Source organism: Malus domestica, chromosome 16 (genome assembly GCF_042453785.1).
Source record: "Malus domestica chromosome 16, GDT2T_hap1".
In the NCBI taxonomy this organism is placed as follows: Eukaryota; Viridiplantae; Streptophyta; class Magnoliopsida; order Rosales; family Rosaceae; genus Malus; species Malus domestica.
In genome coordinates, this window is record NC_091676.1 from 9,580,467 (window position 1) to 9,598,004 (window position 17,538).

Genomic DNA, 17,538 nt, shown 5'->3' on the forward strand with positions numbered 1-17,538 from the left:
CGAATGACCCATGCCGGATGTCGTTTCGTTTTCTGAGCATGGCAGAATGACATGACCTTATCCGAAACAGAACGAGAGCAACCAGGAAAGTCCCAATCCCAGTTCTATTTGCATGTCAAATTATAAAGCGGGGCTAACAAAAAGGACGCACAACCTGCTGGGGGTTTGAGCCAAAAGAGACAGCTACAGAAGCTGGTCATCTTTCTCTCTCTCAATATCTCCAATCCAACATGCATGCATGACCCCCAGCACAGCATACGTGTGGCCTGTCGGATCTTTCTTTCTGTATTTTCTTGATACACAGCTGAGAGAGTGAGAGCTACCTCTCTCTCTTTCATTACTATTTGTCAAATGCCAACCACAATTCACAAATGTCCGTGTGTGTGTATATGTGGGGATGCTCAGCAAGCAGTGACATCCATCTTATTTTTGTTTGTCTTCCCTTTAAATTGTACAATATTGAGAGTGAAAGACGTTAATTTCTACAAATTTATATTTAACACGGTATTAGAGCAGGTGTACGTAGATCATAAATGAGTTAGATTAGTATCCCTTGTTCTACGTGAAATGGGAGGGTTGAGACTGAGAGTTACTTAAGTCCCAATACTGAGGACGAGTGTTACTTGTTAGCATAGTTCATCTTCTCAATACCTTCTTAATATGTATGATATGCATGTCTATTTATCATGAATGAGTACGTAAAGTATATTAAAAATCATTTTGATTTCCAACGTATCATGCGCTTACTAACACATAAGAGAATAAAAAAGTATGTCACACATTATAAAATATAACTTATTTTGATATGAGAAACCATATATTATTTCGCTCAACAAAAATATGTTTATTTAATACCTGAACAACTATGTGCGATTACTTCTCTGATTTAAAGATTTAAAGTAAGTAATAGTACTGACATGTAATAGCCTTTCGTATTGTAGATCGATTTTGCAATTCGTTTAGTAATCCAAATTGGAGGCATGCAAAAGCAATTACTCTAAGCACCGATTCAAACAAATTAAACAAACGTATAGTTTAAGCTAATTTGGGTTGCCATGCATGAAAGACCGACGCCTAAAATGCCCGGTTAGAAAATAGTACTGGTCCCGAGCAAAACGAAAAACATAAAAATAGTACTGGCCAAGTAAGTTAAATTTCCATTTATACCTAAACAATATTATGCACAGATTGAGATTGCATCCTAATTCATTTACGTGTCTTCTCCATTGTCCTCAAGAATAAGAGAACAATAACGTCTACGTTTAGGATTTTGGGTTTTGAGGCCTCTTAATCTTTTAAAACGTGTCACCCTACCGTCAAATTTATCACATTTTTTATTTGTTTTAAATGCACGAAAATAACCCTCAATTGCTGAATTTTTTTATTGTGCGAAGTAAATTGACTCTTTTATACTTGCAAGTCCATGTAACAAGTCGGAAGAAGGTCATAATTCCATATTGATTTCGAAATTCTCAATCGATATATCCGTAATTAGGTTGCCGACATTTCTGTAAAAATCGATATTTACAAGGGGTACATTGCGAAGATTTTCGAAAAGAGAAAAGAAACAAGAAGAATGATTGAATAGAAGTGAATGAGTGGAGTGGAGCCATATAAGTTTGTATCATCATGAGATCCAAAGGAAGAAGCGTGTGAGTGAGGAGAGAGGACACGAGACTCGAGGGCAGGCCCTCCTTCTCCTCCTCCTCCGCCTCCGCTGTGCAGCTATCTGGGGTAGAGCTGGTGGTGGTTAAGACCACATTTTCCCAATAAATGCATGAGAAAAATGCCAAAGTGCTTGGCTAGCTATATATGCATGTACAGACTTGACTAGCATTATTTATGCCCGGGCCCTTTGCTTGTACAGTTTCCTGTGTCTCCTTGATTTGCTCTCATTGTCCCCCTTACTATCTCCATGGTCGTTTTGCCTAATTTCCCACATACAGGCGTGGCTGCATCTTAGCCTTAATTTGCCTCCTTTCCCTTCACCACTGGAAAACAAGGCCTTCTATAGCTGGTTGGCTCAGTTGATAATGTCTCTGTTGTGTGTGTCTCGCCATCAAGATTCGAGTCCCGTTGCTAGTAGTTCTCGTTGGTGCGTGATTTATAAATTCTTACGTAAATTCATATAAGTGACAGTTGGCAATTACGTATCACGCGTAAGTCATTCATACTTGAGGTTTGTGGGTATGCCCTGACACTGATGGTGAGAGTAATCAATCTCCCTCTAAACTTTTCTTCACCCAAAAAAAAGGGTCTTCTATAATTTTTAGCCTTTGAACTGAGAGGAGAAATTTTAATCCAACCTTTCTAAAATGTAGTCTAAATTTTAATCCAAATCCAACATACACAATGAGAGGGAAATCACAGAATATATAGGACAAGAACTTTTACAAATCAAACCATGAAATTGGGTTCTCAGTTAACATTTCCAGGGAAATGAATCAAACCCGGAGTGGCCATGTTTTTGTTTATGTCAGTCAAATCCAGGGAAATGCCAAAATTCACCATGTTTTTGTTTGTCAGTCAAATTATTGAGTCTCTATTCTAAATGGCTCCCATAGAGGAGTTGATTTACTGAAGAATCTTCCCACCACCCTGGAATCCAGAATCCTAATGGCCTCCTCTGACTGGATGCACCTGGGAGTTTTGTACTGGTTCACAGAAGATCCCTGGGACACAGAGAAATCCATGAGTGCATCAAAAGTCCCATGCTGCACAATCCGGATCTCCAGTGGTCCTATGGAATTGTCCTTCCTCCTGCACCTCCGGTACACCGAGTCCAGGGATTGTTCCACTGTGGAGCAGCATTGCTCCATAATGATGGTCTCCAGTTCTATCGTGTCGTTGTTTTCTTTGGTCTTGAGCTCCCAGAACAGCACATAGTGGCCTGGGATTGAGGAGGTGTCCGCGTAGCTGGTGTACTCGATGAGGAGGAAGCCGAGGGGCTCGAGCAGGAGCTTTGCTTGCGTGACGGCGTTTAGAAGGTCTTCTTCATTGGTTTTGTCCGTGTCGATGCTCAGAACCACATTTCTCCTGTGCATGAATCTGAACTGAGGAGCTTTGTTGTGGAAGCCAGTCACCATTAGAATGTCACCAACTCTGTACCTGTATAGCCCTGTGTAAACAGTATAAAAAGAAGATTGATAAAACTACCATGATGAGGTAAATTAAAGACCGAAAATTCACAGTCGGATCATGAGTTAGCGGAGAAATCTTCCCTCTCACCGGTCATAAACAATCATGTGTGTGTCTATCTCATCTCCTATCTAGTCACGTGATGAGAGAAACAGACATATAGTTGTATACAACTGGTGACACACAAGAATCTCTCGAGTTAGCGAGTGGGATACCAAAAAACTAATGCAGTATTTTATAGTTGCAAGGTAAAAGTTTTGCTGTCACGTTTAAGAAATGAAACATACATGAAGCATGTGGGTCAGACTCGGATCTAAAAATAGGAAGTACCTGTAAAAGTTGTGACAACAAGTTCATAATAGTGACCAAGCTTCACATCCACTAGATCAACCGTTCTTAAATTTTCCTCCTCATCTGCGTTTGCGCAATCTTGACCAGAAACACCGTTGCACGGGGCTACCTCTTCGTGGTGTTTCTCCACGGGTAGGAACTCGAAGTAGGCCATGTTCGGAAGGAGGGTGTAAGCAACATCATGCGGCTTGCTTAGCGGGTTGAAATTGATCCCGAAATAGCATTCAGAAGAAGCATACATTGTTGAAATCAAAGGCAGTCCACCAGAATAGAATTCAAGAGTTGGGATATACTGAGCCATGGACCCTGTGACTATAACATCAATGTACTTTGTTCTTGGCCAAAGCCTCTTAACTATCCCTTCCATTGACTTGTTACTAAATTCGTGCCTGATCAAATCGCCCAAATCTGGATTCGGTTTGCTAAGGACTAAAGACACCGCGTTTCGACAACTGGAGTCGGTGATCCAGGCACTGACAATACCTGAGCTTATGTTTGAGCACAACTCCTCCCAGTGGTCCTCTAAGAATTTGATGGCCCGGAGGAAGGCGGACGCAAAAACTGCACCGACCCTCAGGACCTCATCCCTCTGTACTAAACCACAGAGTAACTGGCAGTACATACTCTGCTTGCTGTCTGAGCACAAGATGGTCTCATCCGGGCTTGTGTAGATGTTAAACCGGTTGAAAGGCCGGTTGCGGAAGTTACTGCTCTTGTAGTAGCTGGTCAGGACAGGCCTTGCCACTAATCCGGAAGGAGTACTAATTTCCGGTTTGATAAACAAGAGGTACATTCCTTTCCCTTGGTCCAAGCCATCCACATACCTGAATTTGAAACAAATATAATTTCTCAGTTACCTTGTTTTTCACTGTTACATCAATTTAGAACCAACAGTAAAATTTAATATAAACACAGCAAAAAGGACAAAAAAAGTAGCTTCTCACTTGTTCATCACAGGCACAAGGAGATTATAAAAGAATGTCTTCCTGTCCAAGTCTTCAACGGTTGAAGGCATCATCTTCGGCTGTCCTCCCGAAGTTCCCGAGCTGTGAAAAAACATAACTATTAGAACTAAACTTCATGAAACATAAGAAATTGTACTTGTAACCATATACTTTTCGTACCTGGTGAGGAGCTCAGTGATTTTTTGAGCCGAGATGATCTCAGACGTCTCTCCATTGGCAATTCGCTCGATGTAAGGCTTGACATCTTCATAATTCACAACAGGAACTTTGTTCTTGAAATCCTTCTTGTCATGGTGGCCATTGAGAAAGCCCTTCAGATATTCGGTCTGGGCATTTTTCACTATTATCTCTTCCAACACCCGCTGCTGTACTTCATATGCATTTGTTGTCAGGTCCTCAAGAAGCTTCAAACCATATTCACTGTCATTTGGATTATATCTGGGAATCATCCTTGGCAACATTAGAAAGCAAAATTAAATAAAGAAAATTTTGGTCCGAGCCGATTCTAGGACGTCACTCACTGTGACATACAAGCAATGAATCCAAAAATTCACCGGAATTTCGGTCTGATTTTCATCAGTTAAGACCTGAAACTCTAAGAAAAAACAGATTCTCTCTTCCCTTTTGAGCTTAATTTTGTAACATGAAAAGGTGCCTTGCAGGAGAAAAAAAGTGGAAGAAGAGTGAAAGTGCTTAAAGAGCAAAGGAAGAGAAAGTGCTACATATTTGTATGAGCCATTGTCTTGCAATAGAAGGCTGCTCAATGTGGTTTCTGTGTAGCAGCTGAGAAGAAAGGGTGGAGGGAAATGAATAAATAACAGATTCTGGAGGGGACTTCGGGAAAAGATGTATATTCAAAAATAAAATAAATCTGAAAAATAAAAAATGAAAATGTGAGGGAAGTTGAGGAGGCTATGGAGGTCCTACACACGTGGCCTTGCCTGGTTAGCTGTGAATAATATTGAAAAAAAAATTAAGGAACTTTAACAAAAAGTTCCCGATATTATTCATTTTAACGAAAAATCATATTTTTACACTAAAAAATCAATCTTGGTATTATTCACTTTACCTTTTATTTTGTCCTTATCATTAAAACTCAAAATTTTCAAGTACTTTTCATTAGTTTTTCTAAAAAATTAAGGTTGGTCAAACTCAAAACTACCTTCGAGTTTACCTCTTTTGTCTGCTCAAATCAAACCATTAGTCAGCCAAGGACCTAGCTATTAATTGAATACTCACTATCTATTAGACAGATGGAATGAGATAATAATTAAAAAAAATGTAACAACAGAAGATTTATTTAAAAAAGGTCGTACCCAATGCACAAGGTTCCCATTTTACGCAGGGTCTGGGAGAGGTAAATGTCGGTTAGCCTTACCCTCATTTTATGGAGAGGCTGCTCCCAAGTCTCTCAAATCATTAACTAACTATAATATCGCACATATAGCTCAAATCAGTTGACTAAGCGGGTGCTTGTTCCGTGCACTCAAGTTTCAATTTCCTTTGCATAGAAGTATCCAATTGCTAATGCCATCAAAATATTGTATAGGAATCATGGACAAGCTCTGGCTTCTGATAGTAACAGAGATTTTAACAGGGAAGTTCTTTTCAAGAAGGGGACTGATAGATTTAGTCAAGGTTTTGCTAATCCCAGCAGACATTTAGCAAAGAGTTGATTAGACTTCATTAAAACAGGATTAAGCAGTGGTTTGTCACATTCTCTGCCAAAAATAATTATGCTACAAAATTAAGGTGGGGGTTTATTTGGCTGCTAATTTAATTAATTTCAAGCAGACAAAACCTGGCCACAAGGTGATAGGGGAGTTTTCACCACCAGGCATTGCACCAGACCCACATAAAGACTTTTGTGGCTCTAAAATAAAATGAAATATTTTCAAGGAAATGATTTGTTTACTCATTGTTTAAGATTAATGAAGCTCTAAAATCAATATCTCTTTCCTAATCTAATACTAGGAGGTGTCTAATAAGTCACCATATTTGATATATTACAGCTGGGTAAGAATATCTAATGTTGAAGAAAATATTAAAATTTATACACCAAATCAGATCATTCATGCTAAGGGGCAAGTCTATTGCGTGCATTCCATTGGTGAAGAACTTCTATGTACCACAGGATGACACAAAGATGGAATCTCAAGTCAATTAGACATTATCACGCAGGAAACTTAAAACACGTGATAGTGTGTGATTAATTTAAGAGATTGCTACTGTGGCATTTCGTGTAAGTTTAGCTTCTTGAAAGAACATGCTAAGTGTCACACGGATCATATTTATCTTTGTTCTGGTGCATTATGAACGATACAATCCTACCACGATCCACTGATGTTTAACTCTGCGCGATTCCAAGAACAAATCTTGATGAGAAACAGAGAAAGAATGGCAAAAGGAACAAATATAAAAGAAAAAAAAAATAAAAAATTGATATATAGACAGAAAATGTTTGTCATGCCAGTTAGTAGAGAATCATATGTCATTTCAAGGACCCTACTCTGGAAATTGGAGTCACCCAAATTATGATTGGACCAAACCAAGGATCAAACAAGTTGGATTATCAATTTCTGGGCTATACAGTCCAACACTCAAGAGAGTGTTGGCTTGCAAACTGTCCCCCTGGTAATTTGACGGATCTGAGGACAAAGAGAGTACTATTTTTGAGTAAATTATTGTCCAACTCTACAACAAATGCACAAACCCCAGCATACAGCTAAAAGTTCCAATCTTTCATAGGCTCCACTCATGTCCCAAGAAAAAAACCAATTCCTTAAGGGTAAAGTCAATACTTGATGAACACTACTTACATGATTATAGTTCACACACCATTCAAAAATTGCAAAAAAAAAAAAAAAAAAAGGCTAAAATGCTCTCGAACATTGAATACTCTGCGACTTAAAACGATTAGATGCAATCCATCGGTTGTCCTAAGTGACGAAGTATTCAATACTCTGGCATGTTGTAGCCTCACCCCAAAACTTAATCAATTTTGTAACTTTTTTCTTTTTATTTTACAAAAAATAAAGGAAAACAAAAGTTTCTGTAAATTAGGAACTGCCCTACTTCATAAAGTTGCGGATTTGCAAGAGACAGTAAGCTACTTTAGAAGTTAGGCCAGAAATGGAAAAGAAAATGCTTCTTTCTGGTCTTGAAACACCCACGACTTCACATAACAGAATGGTCCCATCAGAACTAATATTGTAAGGCGTTAACAAAATGAACTGGCTTTTAGGCATTTAGCATGGGGTCTCTCAATCCTACTCTATCTCGGACTTGGATTTTTTCCCCTCATTTTTCCATCCCCTTCTATCTCTTCCTCTCACATTCTCTATTTTGTTTTTCTCTTTCTATAAAAAAAATTAATATAAGATGTTGACGTGGCTTAACCGTGACCGTTCAAATGGGAGAGGAGGGAAGGGGAGGGAAAAAAAAAAGGGGAGAGAATCCTACTCCATCTCTCAAGCACCAATCGTGTATTTTTCTCTGGGGTAGCGTGTCACGACAGGGTCTCAAAAGTGTTGGGACTTCTAGGTTTGCTTGCTTGAGAACAGAAAAAATGTGTATGGTAGAACACAACTGTCATACACAACATTTGTTAGTTGCAAAATCATAATGTTTATTCTCGGGAGCAAAACGAAGCTCGCGCATTACTTTGCCTAGCTGCCTTGGCTCCTTACACTAGCTTGGCCTCTAAGAGATATTTTGTCCAATATCTTGCCACCATGAGAACCATTCTCAATAGAAAGTGTCAGAATTTCAAAGAAACATGAGGCAATTGCGTACATTGTCCTTAATGGTATTCATGATGAACCACTATTGCTCAAGTAAACTCTTTTCATAATTCATAATGTGCAATTCAGATTCACAGTTCGACAATATGGTTTAGTAAAAGAACATTACAACATTCTCTTAAAATGGTCAAATAACATGCATGCAACGGGTTAAATTTGAGAGAATAGTCACATACCCAATTCTAAAGCAAAATCTTAAATGTAACCGGCAATTTATCATTCTCTTTATGCCTTGCATCATGTCGCATCACCGTAGAATCCCCTACTTTCTAAGCAAGTTCTCTTATACATGGGGCTCATTGGGATGTGTTAAAATTTGGCTAGCTGTTTTGGGTGTGTGTAACAATAAAGGAAGTTGAGGGTTTGAGGCTTTGAGCCTTTGAGGTTGCTTCAGGTAAAAGAGTAGGCCGTCATGCGAGCTCATTGAGGGAAGCAATTGAGCAATACAAAACCGTTGTTCGTTAAACAGATTGAAGAGGAAGAAAAATAGTAAAGTAATAGCTAAACAGTAATATTAGGACATATTGATCGGGATTTGCTAGATTTGGTTTACTAATTTAGGTCTTCATGTTTAAGATAAAACAAAGTAGGTGTCTTAAGGGGGGACAGACCGCCCTCGAAATGGGCAGGGGAAGAGGAGCAAACTAGGGGTGGGAACCGGGAAGGGAAGAGTGAGATCGCTCTTCACTTTCCCCCGGTAAATATATTATCATTTGTTTGACCAAACGAAAGCTCCACCGTCCAGTTGTTCTTCAAATTAATGACCAATGTGGGTTTATATCATATGATTCACAACATGATTAACATGCAAAACGTCACAAGCACTTAGTCTAATGATAACTGGAGACTTATGGTTCGGTTCACATGAATACCGAATTAAACATATAAAAGGTCGTACCCAGTGCACAAGGCTCCCGCTTTACGTAGGGTCTGGGAGAGGTGAATGTCGGCTAGCCTTACCCCAATTTATAGATAATTGTTTTTTGGATTCACTTGAATTCCAAACCGACTTCTTCTCAAATCTGTCTTAATTTGTTATCATTTATTGATATATTTGATTCAGAGTGAAGAACCATAATTTAGAGAGTGAAGAACCATAATTTAGAGTCTCGATTTTAGAGTCTTAGTTTTAGAATGGTTAACGCTAGAATTTTAAGTTTTAAGTCACATAATATGCAAAGCACTCTCTCACTTTCCACATTTAGATGGTGGGAGTTTCGACTGAACTATGCTGCCTACCGATTGACGTCCAACATATCCTCCTTCTCATCATCATGTCCTTCTCATCATCGTGTTCTTCCTTCTCATTATCATGTTATTCCTTCATATGATTCTATTTTTCTCAAATCCCAACTAGTTTGTTGGATCACCGCCAATGATGAAATATAGCGTTTTGGGTAGGATAGTGGCTGGGCTCAATATAGACGACGATGACACTAGAGGATGGGGTTTGTAGATCCATGCAAATCTAGAGGTTTGTGAGGTTTATGTTTTTTAGGTTTTAGTATGTTTTATACTTAAGAAATTGCATATAACCAAGTTTGAGTTTGCTGTGTATTATGTAGTTTCTCTATAAGAGTTTCAGTTAGCAATTAGAATGGAACTGCAATTTCATGTCGTTATGCAGTTGGCATCTTGAGTAGGTGTGGTTTTGGTGACTGGATCTCAAATTTTTCTATTCGTTGATTTGCATGTAATTTTTTCTAGATCATTTTAATTTTGTGATCGGATTTGTTACAAATGTGATATTGAAATTGATCAATAGAAAAGGCTTTTACTCATATTCAGTGTCGTATTTGCTCTCGGTATTCAATGTTATATACTTACATATTGTATGATTTAATCACACGTAACTAAATTCAACCTACAAATTGTATAAGAGGAAACTTTTCTTTAGTTGAATTTTGGTTGACATTACAACTTAGAGTACGTTGTAATATGGTTAATAGTGGAAACAAGCAAATCACAAATACAATTAACCACTAACCTTGTAAAGCCATTGCAGCAGAAAAACTAGAGCTATTCTACACTCAACACTACTGTATGCAATTAACAAACAATGGGGTTGGTTCTCTCTGTTTTGCATAATCAATGTGAATGCAGGGACCTCTATTATATATCCTTAGTGGTGGTATTTGATTAGGTTATTTCCCATCATGTAATCCTTATCAAATTGTATAAACAAATATCCTTATCACCACAAACCAAAGTTATCATATCAGAATAGTTAAACCTATTCATACCAGGATTATTGCCAGCTTCATATCCGATCAAATACATTCCATGATAGCTTTACAAGTCTAGTCTATCCCAATCTCTTATGAGTTCAATCCGTTAAGCACGTGATAAACTTAGTGTGCAGTTCTAATTAGATTACATACATCAATCTCTGAACTCTTCCTTTCAAAGCAATCACATATCTGTACTATCACTGCATCCGATTCCAAAAGTTAACACAATTCACCTTTCTAAGTTTTTAATATAAACCCTACAGCCTATTACCTTTTGCCAGAAGGGTTTATGTGTTCTTTGAGGTGGGCCATAATTTGTATAAGTGTTGTTTAAGCACTAATAAAAACATGTTTGTCAGCTGTTTACTGTAGAGAGTACACGCCATTGACCATACTTAACAAAAAAAAAAAAAAACCTTATCAATTAGCAATTGGGGGACTAAATTAATGGGCAAGAACAAGTAGCATAATCCTTGTTTAACTAATTAATCAAATATTTACGTGGAATTACTACAAAAACCTTGGCATATGCCTGAAGGCAAGAGAGACGGCCTCGTCCATCCTACATTACAACATTATTTTTCAATTTTTCAGTCAATGAGTGGTTTGACAGAGAATTTTACACCCAAAAGCACCAGATCCAAGGCCACGTACAGCTCCGAGATGAAGATTACATCATATTAATTATTTTAGGCACATTATATATGGTTTGAGTTTAGTTTTCTTAGTTAACTGGAGACTAAAAATTTATAATCACTCGTCATTGAAATTGATATCAAAATCACATTTATTTATGCTTAAAATTTGATATCAAATCCAAAGGTTAGTGTTCATGCATTTCTTCATCGTCAGGTAACTAAGAGAATATTTTTAAATAATAATTTATATAATATGTTGCATTTTTATTTATTTATTTATTTTTGCTAGAACATGAGTAGTTACAAAACCAATCGATGAAAATGGGCAACATGAGATAAGGGCGGTCCATCACATATATTAACGGGAGGGACGGTGATGGTCCATTTGATTTTCGTGAGGGTTGACATCTAACGTTGTGGAATCTATAACACTTATCATCAATGGAAATAAAATTAATATTTTTGCACCATCATAATTAAAGATAGAATTATAAAAGGTGGTAGATGGAATTATAAATTGTGATACAATCATTCATTAGGATTTAGGGCTTATATAATTTGTGGATGATCACGCCAAAATGGCTGGTTTGGTCAACGTTGATTTTAATTTAGGGGTTTTCCATATGAGAGATTATCCTAGGGCACATGCACATTTGTTCAAAGCCCACATGAGAAAATGTATGTGTGTGTGTATATATATATCAAGAGAGAAAAAATCAAACACATGATCTTGAGTGTATGGATAACTGCTATTAATCTACATGAACTTTTTTTTTTAAGTGAGAGTGGACGTGATGTGGGTATGGAGTAAATAACAATGGACTTGAGAGATTGGTATTAGAGTTTGATTTCGGGTAGATTCAATGGAACAGTAAAATGCACACACAGAGAGCAGAGCTTTCTTCAAAGGTTTCAGTGTATTCGACTTGTTCACAAAACAAAGAGCTCAAAGAGCATGTTTTAACGTTGGAGGAGTGAGAAACAATTTCACCCTCTCACAACATTACAAATCCATCACAACCATTCATTTCAAAGTCATCATATAAGATGCTTGCACATGTCATGAGCTATGACTCATTCTAATCCAATCTAATCTAAATACCAATTGGAATATGATCCAAAGGTTTACATTAGATCCTACACTTTGTTTATAATGAAACTACCACAGCAAATACATTTATACTTCAATACTCCCTTCTAAATGTTTTGCTGATTTCACACCAAGAGCAGTTCTCAAGTATTCGAATCGATCCTTAGGAAGAGCCTTGGTAAAGATGTCTGCCAATTGCTCCTCTGTGCTGCAATAATGCAGTTCAATTGTCCCGTCTTGAATGGCATCTCTTATGAAATGATACCTCCGATTAATATGCCTGGTTTTATGATGAAACACTGGATTCTTAGACATGGCTATGGCAGAAGTGTTGTCACATAACAAAGGTGTAGCCTCCACTTGTTCTTCTCCAAAATCAGATAAAACAAACCTCAACCACATTGCTTGTGTTGTAGCTTCTGCAGCACTTACATACTCGGCCTCTGCAGTAGATAAAGCCACACTGCATTGTTTAACAGAAGCCCAAGAAAACACTCCTGAACCTAAACTAAATGCATAGCCTGAGGTGCTCTTCATGTCATCCAAGCTTCCTGCCCAATCACTATCACAGTAGCCTATCAACACAGCAGCTTTTCCTTTCACATATTCGATTCCAAAATCCAATGTACCTTGCACATATCTCAAGACTCTTTTAGCTGTCCCCATGTGTTTTCTAGTAGGTTTGTGCATGAACCTTGCTAGCAAACATGATGCATACATTAGATCAGGTCTAGTAGCTGTCAAGTATAACAAACTACCAACCACTGTCCTGTACAAACTTTCATCAGCATCCTCACTTCCATCTTCCTTAGATAACTTGTCATCAACTGCAAGTGGTGTTTTTACTGCTTTGCATTCTTTCAATCCAAATTTCTCAAGTAGTGACTTGGCATATTTCTTCTGATGAATAAATATACTCTTATCTGTTTGAACTATGCCTAGACCAAGGAAGTGATGTAACAATCCCAGATCTGACATCTCATATTGCTTCATCATATCCTTCTTAAATTCTTGAATCATTTCATCAGAATTCCCTGTGTAGATAATGTCATCTACATACAGAGATACAATAAGCACACCTGCATCACTGAACTTTGTATACAGAGTAGCTTCACTTTGGCTTTTCTCAAAACCAGATCGATTGAAATAATTGTCTATCTCATCATACCAAGCTTTAGGAGCTTGTTTCAGACCGTATAAAGCCTTTTTCAACTTGTAGACCTTATCTTCCTGTCCTTGAACTTCAAATCCCTGTGGTTGATCCACATATACTTCCTCATGCAGTGTACCATTTAGGAATGCAGATTTAACATCCAATTGAAACAACTTCCATTCCTTTTGAGCTGCCAAAGCAATGAGAGTTCTAATGGTATCAAGCCTTGCCACAGGTGCAAAGGTCTCGTTGAAGTCCACTCCGGGCTTTTGAGAATAACCCTTAGCCACTAGCCGTGCCTTGTTCTTCTGTACTGAACCATCCAGATTGAGTTTTGTTTTGTAAACCCATTTTACACCAATTACAGGTTTATCAAATGGTCTTTTGACCAACTCCCATGTATCATTCTTTTCGATCATCTCAATCTCTGTGGACATAGCTTTTCTCCAAGCCTCATCCCTTGATGCTTCTTCAAAACATTCAGGTTCTATCACACAGAAATTGCACCTTTCATAAATTTCATTCAAGCCTCTGAACCTTAATGGAGTATGATCATACATTTGTGAGCTGGTATGATCTATTTGCTCTTCTTGTCTTGAAGAAGAAGCAATAACTTGCTCATGTTGTTCCTGTAGTGATTCTGTGCATTCAAATATTGCATCATCTTCAACAGCTTCAGTCTCATTCTCTTTGCTTCCATCAACATCACTTGGAACTGAGATGGACATAGTCTTCTTATTACCAGATTTCCAATCCCAACAAGAGTTCTCATCAAATATTACATCTCTAGAAATAACAATCTTGTTAGTTTTAGGATTGAACAACCTGTAACCCTTTTCACACGTTCCATAGCCAAGGAATATGCACATTACACTTGTTGCATCCAGTTTCTGCCTCATTTGTGATGGAACCTGTGCATAACATAAAGATCCAAACACTTTTAAATGTTTTACTCCAGGCTTTCTTCCACTGTAAGCTTCAAATGGAGTCTTCTTATTCAAGACCTTGGTAGGACATCTATTGAGAATGTAGACTGCAGTATTCACTGCTTCTGCCCAAAATTCAAATGGAATCCCTTTCTCCAACATCATGCATTTAGCCATTTCTACAATGGTCCTATTTCTTCTCTCAGCAACACCATTCTGTTGAGGAGAATAGGCCACTGTAAGTTGTCTTTCTAGACCAAGATTTTCACAATATTGAGAGAATTCCAGAGAAGTATACTCCCCTCCCCTGTCACTCCTTAATTTCTTCACTTTGAATCCACTTTGTAGTTCAACAGTTGCCTTGAACCTCTTAAATATGCCAAATGCATCAGATTTGTTTCTCAGAAAATAGACCCATCCCATTCTGGTACAATCATCTGTGAAAGTGATGAAATACTTGTTTCCAGCTTTGGTAAGTGTTTGCATTGGTCCACATATATCAGTATGTATTAACTCCAATGGTAGTGCAGCTCTCCAGTTTGTTTCTTTAGGAAAAGCATCTCTAGAATGCTTTCCAATAGCACATCCCTCACATACTGTGGAATTCACTCTGAGCTCAGGTAAACCAGTCACCATGTCATGCTCTTGAAGTTGCATGAGAGCCTTCATATTTAGATGCCCGAGTCTTCTATGCCATATCTCAGCAGCTTGTTTAACACCTGCCCTCATAGCCATTTGTATTCCTGGTTGCAACTTCAAAGGAAAGCTTAGATTTCCCTTCATAGGAATTTTAACAACCAGATTAGAGCATGTAAAATCTTCATAAATTCTGACTTCAATTCCCCCAAACACAAGGTAATATCCATGCTCCATCATTTGTCCCACACTCAATAGATTCTCCTTTAAACCAGGTACTAACATGATCTCCTTGATGTACCGTTTGCCTTGCTTAGTTGCAACCATTAACTCTCATTTTCCAACTACATTAACCAACTCCCCTGTGCCCATCTCAACTTTGGCAGTAACACTTCTATCAATATTCTCCAGTAAATCTTCTCTTCCTGTCATGTGATTACTGCAGCCACTATCAACATACCAAACATCTTGTCCCTTCTTCACTGCAGCAGCCATACACACATAGAACATAGTTGGATTGTTCTCCACTTGTTTGACATAATTTGCCTGTTGAGTAACCTTCTTTGACCTGCAATCCTTAACAAAATGCCCTGGCTTATCACAGTTATGGCACCTTGGTTTTCCCTTGAACCAACACTCTCCAAAATGAAGTTTATCACAGTACTTACATGCATTCTTGACATTATCAGAAGACCCAGTAAATTTTCCTTGATGGTGCACAGATTTGTTATCCCATTTCTTACTCTTTGTCTGCCAGTTCTTTGTGGGTTTAAAACTCTGATTGCCATTGTAATTGTTCTTCCTGGGAGCTATACTTAAACTAGCAAATGCCTTTTCATTTCTATCTTCAGAATGTCTATCAATTCGTTGTTCATACCCCTTTAGGGTAGCAACAACATCCTGCACATCAACACTCTCCAGATCCCTAGTGTTTTCTATCACAGCAACAATACTATCATAAGACTTAGGCAAACTTATCAATAGCTTCTGCACAATTCTTTGATTTCCTATATCTTCACCATAACTTTTCATTTGTGACATAAGATCAAATAATCGCACAACATACACAGAGAATGCTTCATTTTCACCCATACGAGTGTATTCAAAATCTCGCCTTAAACTTTGGAGTTTCACAGATCTCACCTGTTTATCCCCAATAAATTCTTGCTTCAGTGCATCCCAAGCCTCCTTTGCCGTCTCCAGTATGGCGATTCGTGGGAAAATTTCATCGGACACAGAACCTTGAATAATCCCGAGAGCCTTAGCATCCTTGATCATGTTCTCCTTTAGCTGCTTTAGTTCAGCGGCATTGAGTTCTTCATCTTCTTTCTTCACCGGAGGTTTATACCCCGTTTCAACCATATCCCACAGATCGTGAGATCTGAAAATAGTCTTCATCTTTATCTGCCAGAAATCAAAGTTTTCCCCATTGAAAATCGGTGCTCGAAGATCAGCACCACTCGATCCAGCCATATTAGACTTGTTATCGAGTTACCCAGTGATTTTTCAGATTGATCTTCAATCGCAGCAAACTCGATTCTCTGTCGAGTTCCTTAGCTGCAACCCTTGTCACAGATTCACGCCCAGATTGAGATCCAACCTGGCTCTGAGGCCATATTAGAGTTTGATTTCGGGTAGATTCAATGGAACAGTAAAATGCACACACAGAGAGCAGAGCTTTCTTCAAAGGTTTCAGTGTATTCGACTTGTTCACAAAACAAAGAGCTCAAAGAGCATGTTTTAACGTTGGAGGAGTGAGAAACAATTTCACCCTCTCACAACATTACAAATCCATCACAACCATTCATTTCAAAGTCATCATATAAGATGCTTGCACATGTCATGAGCTATGACTCATTCTAATCCAATCTAATCTAAATACCAATTGGAATATGATCCAAAGGTTTACATTAGATCCTACACTTTGTTTATAATGAAACTACCACAGCAAATACATTTATACTTCAATAATTGGCACTTTATAAAGCCCTTTTTCCCACCATGTTGCGTGATTTACATTGAATGGGATAAAATGTAGTCTGCAAACAAAGAGCAACCAAAGCGTTTCCATGCAGCTTTCCTCGTCGAAAACACTCAAGAAATGGTATATAATTAAATTATCTTCATGTTTGAAGAGATACCCGCCAAGTTACTTTGAAAAAGAAAAGAACATTTATATATTTGACTGCAGCAGTTATTTTTCTTCATTAATTCATGCTTTTAACAGACAAGCTTTGTTTATTTTTCTTCGTTAATTCATGCTTCTAAGTTCTAACAGACAAGCTTTATTTTTCTTCATTAATATATGTGACATAATTTAGCAAAGCTCTATCTGCTGGCTTTAGTCATCATGGTCGTATAGGGGCTGATAATGTCTCAGACTCTCAGGGCAGTTTTCCATGCAGCTGTAATAACTTTCACTGCATTCACCCGAATACTCAGCATCTGGTGGTTTGCTTTGGTTCCCACTGTTGTTACACTCAACCATGCATGACATCGCGTCGCGGAAGCAGGCAGTGGTACATGCCTCTTGGCCGTGGACGACTTGAATTGCAGGCCATGTTAGTAAGAGCAATTTCACAAGTACAGGAAGCACACTCGACCTGA

The 17,538-nt window shown here is 38.1% G+C and overlaps 1 protein-coding gene across 1 annotated transcript; it reads right to left on the minus strand.

Moving 5' to 3' along the window:
• Positions 1 to 2,307: 2,307 nt before the first annotated feature.
• On the minus strand, positions 2,308 to 5,083 carry LOC103419275 (indole-3-acetic acid-amido synthetase GH3.17-like). The gene is made up of 4 exons (XM_008357390.4): positions 4,614 to 5,083; positions 4,434 to 4,535; positions 3,469 to 4,313; positions 2,308 to 3,118 (listed from the first exon to the last, which is right to left on the minus strand). Exons 1-4 carry the CDS (start codon positions 4,913 to 4,915, stop codon positions 2,532 to 2,534), a joined length of 1,836 nt encoding a protein of 611 aa, XP_008355612.1. The 5' UTR covers positions 4,916 to 5,083; the 3' UTR covers positions 2,308 to 2,531.
• Positions 5,084 to 17,538: the final 12,455 nt, after the last annotated feature.

Coding starts and splice junctions, on each gene's coding strand:
- LOC103419275 (XM_008357390.4), bottom strand. CDS start 4,915: ATGTTGCCAAGGATGATTCCCAGATATAATCCAAATGACAGTGAATAT. Junction 4,536..4,613: donor ATCACTGAGCTCCTCACCAG/GTACGAAAAGTA, acceptor GTTTTTTCACAG/CTCGGGAACTTCGGGAGGAC. Junction 4,314..4,433: donor CTTGTGCCTGTGATGAACAA/GTGAGAAGCTAC, acceptor TTTCAAATTCAG/GTATGTGGATGGCTTGGACC.